We start from the raw sequence: 6256 nt of genomic DNA on the forward strand, positions 1-6256 counted from the left end.
TTCCATTACTACATAGTATAAAACAAAGTCGCTTTCTCTGTCCCTATATCTTTAAATCTACGCAACGGATTTTGATGCGGTTTTTTTTAAAAGATAGTGTGATTCAAGGGGAAGGTTTGTGTATATAAAACATGAACAATATAGTAAAGAAACACTGATAATTTTAGAAGTTTGCGATGTGATGTCGTATATAAACAAATTCTATAGTATATTTAGTATCAGTATTGCACCCGTGCGAAGCCGGGGTGGGTAGCAAGTTGATTATAATATTCGACTATGATAATTACATAAACATAACCACATTACGGAAGGTGACTCAAATATCCAAATAACCTATAAATAAAAGATTCGACTGAGTATCGCTGACGTGCTCCTCAGAATTGTTCCATTCCCTTCCGTTCCGTTACTTTATCATGGATCCTGTGCTCAGAACCTTACTAAACTTTCACCAAATTACCCTTAAAGTATATATTTTATAATAAAAAAAGAATCATCAACATTGGTTAACGTGATTTTCAGTTATTCACCTATTTGTCGCGCATATACATAATGCAAATTTAAGACTTATGTCGTTTTCATACGGATACCATCATCGGAAAAAAATAAAAAAAAAATGGGACCCAACGGGAAGCACTACCTTTCAAACAAAAAAAAAATTATCAAAATCGGTCCACCCAGTGAAAAGTTATGAGGTAACAAACATAAAAAAAAAAAAAAAAAAAAAATACAGACGAATTGATAACCTCCTCCTTTTGGAAGTCGGTTGAAAAATAGGTGTCGTTTGAGGTGCGGTCTGAGGGGAGGAGCGCGTTACCATAGCAAACAAGGCCGCCATTACTAGGAACCATAGCAACGGGTGGATACGTGGTCCCGCGCAGTGCCCCCGCGTCTCCCGTCACCCGCGCATGTTCCTGTGTTGTCTTAGTGTACGCTCATTAACATAAGTGATATTATTATATAACGGTTTTATTGTGTTAAATTGTTTATTTATTAACTTTTTTTTGTATTGTTGATTTTGTGAGTTGTTTCTATTGTTATTATAGTAAGATTTTAACGAAGTATACTAAAATGCCAAGAAAAAATAATATCGTTCTAAAAAGACAAGCTCGGAAAATGATTTACGATGTTTACTGTTTTTTAAAAAACGAAGCTAATGGCAGAAGTGATACTCAAATTAAAGAGAGAACAGCTGAAGCAACAAAAACCTCTCTATGCACTGTTCGGAGAATCGTAAAAGAAGCTGAACAGTCAGAATTTCTCACAGTATTCCGGACGCCTGGAAAAAAGCATGATAGATCGAAACCTGTAACTGGTATAGACAATTTCGATCAAGGAGTTATCAAAAGATGCATTCATAATTTTCATTTAACAAATAATGAAATGCCAACAGTTACGAAACTTCTGACAAAACTGCGATCGGATATAAATTATCAAGGATCTGAACGGAGTCTTCGACGCATCTTAAAGGATCTAGGCTTTAAATGGAAAGCAACAGAAAATAATAGAAAAGTACTTATTGAGAAAACCAGTATAAGATTACAGCGAATCAAATATTTAGAAGCAATACAAAAGTACAGACATGAAGGAAGGCCCATAATTTATACTGACGAATCATATGTCCACGCTTCGCACACAAGTTCCAAGGCATGGACGGACGGTTCAAAAAAAGGTTTGAAAAAACCGATATCCAAAGGTCAACGGGTAGTTATCGTACATGCAGGGTCTGAAGCCGGTTTTATACCAAATGGTTTATTAATGTTTAAATCCGGAGCCAAAACGGGTGACTATCACGACGACATGAATTATGAAAATTATTCCAACTGGTTAACTTCACAATTAATACCAAACCCACCACCGAGATCCGTCGTGGTAGTAGACAATGCTTCCTACCATAATACACAATATAATTTGGCCCCAAATTCAAATTCCAAGAAATGCGACATGCAAGCCTGGCTGACTGAAAAAGGAATTTCGTTTGATCCAACAATGTACAAGCCACAGTTGTACGAACTAATAAAAACGAACAAAGAAAATTTTAAAAATTATAATATCGATAGATTATTAGCACAACACAATCATAGTGTCCTTCGCTTGCCGCCCTATCATCCGGATTTGAACCCCATTGAAATGGCGTGGGCCGCAATCAAAGGTTACGTTAGCACCAAAAACGTAGCGTGGAGCGTGACACGCGTTATGGAACTGGTGAAACAGAAGGTAGATGCGATGGGATCAAGTGAATGGCAAAAGTTATGTGCAAAAGTAAGGTCTATTGAAGACGACTATCGCAAAAGCGACCATGTAGTGGACCAGTTGACAGACCAACTTGTTATTCAAGTGGGAGATTCAGATAACAGCAGTAGTAGCGATTGGGAAGTCTTTGATGATGAAGAACCCGGTCCGAGCACCAGTACCAACCCCAGTACCAGTCCAAGGGCTTCGACTTCATTTGCTGATTTTGAGGGTATCACACCGTTGAGTGATAGTGATTAATATATTTTCTAATATTTTTTCTAATTTTTTATTTTTTTATTTATTGATACAATGATTATGAAATATACAATAATTAACCCGTTGTGTTTTATTACGTACCTACCCTTTCGTATATTAAATATTTATTTTAAGCTTTTTAGATAGTAGGTGATTTTCGCAACGACTGTACCTGCGCAGAGGACGCCATGTTAGGTCAAGTTTCGTGCCGGGTAGTATACACGATTGTGGTATTTCAATTTCATCAAGTGAAAATCCTTTAAAACGTATCTTCCTTTATCTTTCATCTATTTTAATTTAATCTTGATTATAAGTCCCTTATGTTTTTCTTCAATGGCAAATAATGACCGATAATTTTCTTGGAAGGAACCATTGAAAAAGGTACTTGTCGAAAGCCTTCGCTATGCCCAAAGTGGCTGCTACTTTCATCTCAGTGAATTCAACTGAGTCCCTCCATACATATGTCAGGTAAAATAGAAAATCACCAGCTATGCGAGCCCATTGTAAACCGTATCGGCGGTCTGGCGTCTAATCAGCTGGTTCTCGTCTATGGTCTGCAGAAGCTGGAAGTTTATAATGTTGTTGATAATATTATTTTGAGAACAGGGAGCCATGTAAATAAGAGACAGTATAACGAGGGTCAACTCAGGAACAGTTGACTGTAGCACGGTTGGAGGGATGGTATCGTTTATATTTTCTTTAGTCATCCCGAGTCTGCTAGGACGTTAAGAGAGAGCCAAGAAGTTTTACTTACAGATCTCCTCCTTTCCTTAGTCTTGCCTTTTGGACCCATTAATTACCATCACAGTGCATAAATTCGTGATCCTCAAGAAAGATCAGTACCAGTCTCACGCCAATTTTGTCATTATAATCTGCCTTCGCCTTAACAATGAAAGTTTTTAAAGTCCTTTTTTCAATGCGCTGGTATTTGGTTTGGTAACGTTCCTGCTTTCGGCGAGACGCCGTTTAACAGAAGCGAACAAACCAAGGCTGGAACATACCACCACTTAAAGCACCACTTTAGTGATAGAGTCAGGAACAGAGTTCGGGTCATCTGGTGAGAAACAGATCTGCCCCCACGGGTAAGAAGCTAAAAAAGACAGTAGCTTACAAAGCTAGACCATGAGAGGCCGGCGACCGGCACTGTACTTTGGAAGAGTCACCCGAAAATCCCATTCGCGGATACATAATCATCGCGGTTTAAACGCATGGATAGGTGCTGCCTTTCAAGGTAAAGGCCGGCCGGTGGTACAAAGGAATGTTCCAATTTGTATCCCTGGTAGGAAAGAAAAGCGGAGTCCACAACGAGGCTTATCCAGAACAGCACAAATCTCACGAGTATGAGCAAAATGTGCAAAAATCTTTTGTGATTTTTTCAATTTAAGAATATAATATTGATTAATAAATAATAATAATATATGTATATTCGTTTTTGTATATAAATAAATATAAATAGAAATTAAATAATGTTTGTAGCAGTCTCCTCTGCTGCGTAGGCTTAAACACCTTTCTTAAAGACTGGCAACGAATCTGTAAACCGGGGGTTTGCAGATGTCCGGGTGGTGGTAGTCACTTTTCATCAGTTGAGCCTCCTGGCCGTTTGCCAACTTAAGCATAAAAAAAGATTCCAGTATTTACAGGTTGACATTACAAACTAATTTTGACGAGCAGTAATTCTAAAAGTATATGAAAAATATTTATGACAGAAACATTATTTTCAAGATCTATTATTCCATCGCTCCCAATCACGCTTTTTGTGTTAAAATTACATTTACTAATTATTGAGTACCTATCTATCTATAGCATTCATCCATCGATTAGATTCGGTTACTTTTTATACGAAACTACTATTAATTTAAGTAAGTGTATATTTAAATGTTACTTGTATATAAAATTTATAATATAAATCATCGACTGAAAGATCGAATCAAGTTGAGTTATTTTATTATTGAAGGGGAACTCTGAAGTTTGACACTACTAGCATTCTTTCCACCATTCCACGCGGTCGGAATAGCTAATTTTAATAAAACTACACATTAAATCAATGTAAAATGATATATTAACCGATGTGATGATGTCGGGACTGTGAGTTGGTTGTGTGATATTGATAGTTGAAATGATCAATAAATTGTATTGAAGATATTTATGACAATAAAAGAGCCGGTTTATTATTATTAACATTGTCGTATCGGAACTACTGGTCCGAGAGGTTTTCCCACAATGGATATTCAAGTCTCTGACACGTTGCCGGAGCAACATTACACTACGATAAATATAATCATGTACACTCGTCTGCTTTTTGGATTATATTCGAAAGTCCACAAGTGTTTAGCCTTTACTGTTATCGATAAGATCTATTGTCTTACTTTTGCAATAATTGTAACATATTTCTGTGTGCAAATTTATTTAATATTTGACGAAAAACATGTAAATATGCTAATTACCGTAAAACTTTTACCTTTCATTGTTACGATTTTAGTATCAGTTGTAACCGACGGCGAATATTTCTTCGATTATTTGGACGGAATAGAAAAAATACATAAATCAGCGTTTGTTGAAGAAGAAAGTTTTAAAGTTCTCTTTTCTTTTGCCATATTCATATTTGTTACTTTATTTCGTGTTCTACGAATAGCATTAGTATCACTCACTTTTGCAATACCTTTTGTCAGCAAATTGCTTGTGTTCTATGTACTGATGTTGACGTCAGTAAATTTAGGTAATTTCACCGAGATCTTAATGTTCGAAATATTGTGGATTCGTCTGAGATTATTAAGGAGAACAATGGATAGTTTTTCTCGTGTATCACACAGCGGCAATGAAGAACACGATGCGATGCTTGCCATGACTCTAACTGATCATTTAAGCGCTTATAAAAACATATTAGATAACAACAAGAAAATTGGCCACGCGACGAAGCTCTTGGTAAGGATATTGCGATAACTCTTGCAGGCATGTGTATGGTGTTCTGCTCTTAATTTCTCTATGTAATAGGTATATTTATAGTAATTAATTGTTTAAAGTTATTTTCGTGTTTCAGATGGTGTTCAACTTGCCGTTTTATTTTTCAGTTTTGCTACTTTTTATCGATTTTATAAGTCATAATACATCAGAATTGCATGTAAGTATGACAGTAATAATAATAATAATAATAAAGCCTTTTTATTTCCTATAGTGTTAACATATTTTATAAAAGAAAATACTTATATCTATGTTAGTTTTGTATTGTGATTATATCTGTTTTTTTTTTTTTTTTTTTGTTAAATTATACTATAGGAACCCCTTCGTAGGGTATAGGCTTCCTCCAATTCTTTCCATTTTTTCCTATTCTGTGCTAATTTTATCCAGTCTTTTCCAGTGGTTTCTTCTATGTCGTCTCTCCAGCGTCTTTGTGGTCTGCCCACGATTCTTTTTCCTCGTGGGCCGGACCATTTCGTACTCTTGAGAGTCCATCGCTGGTCAGTGCATCTCGCTACATGTCCGGCCCAGCTCCATTTCAGTTTTAGCGCTTGGTGTAATGCATCTGTTAGTTTCGTCTTGTTTCTTATTTCGCGACTTCTTGTTTTATGAATTTTTCTTAAGTGTAGCATGCTCCTTTCCATAGCCCGCTGACAAGTTCTTATTTTGTTGCATATTTTGTTAGTGAATGACCACGTTTGGTCGCCATAGGTCAAGCAGGGCAGAATACAAGTGTCCATGATGATCTTTTTTATATTTAGGTCATAATTGCCTTTTAGTATTTCCTTGTGGGCCCAGTATTTGTTCCAACTGC

The 6256-nt window shown here is 36.3% G+C and overlaps 1 protein-coding gene across 1 annotated transcript; it reads left to right on the top strand.

Moving 5' to 3' along the window:
* Positions 1–1797: 1797 nt before the first annotated feature.
* Positions 1798–2490, top strand: LOC124533070. The gene has a single exon (XM_047108236.1). The coding sequence runs from the start codon at positions 1798–1800 to the stop codon at positions 2488–2490; it is 693 nt and encodes a 230-aa protein (XP_046964192.1).
* Positions 2491–6256: the final 3766 nt, after the last annotated feature.

This window comes from Vanessa cardui, chromosome 10, assembly GCF_905220365.1.
Source record: "Vanessa cardui chromosome 10, ilVanCard2.1, whole genome shotgun sequence".
Taxonomy (NCBI): domain Eukaryota; kingdom Metazoa; phylum Arthropoda; class Insecta; order Lepidoptera; family Nymphalidae; genus Vanessa; species Vanessa cardui.

Excerpts from the sequence above, each read along its gene's own strand:
- LOC124533070 (XM_047108236.1), top strand. The coding sequence starts at position 1,798 with ATGAATTATGAAAATTATTCCAACTGGTTAACTTCACAATTAATACCA.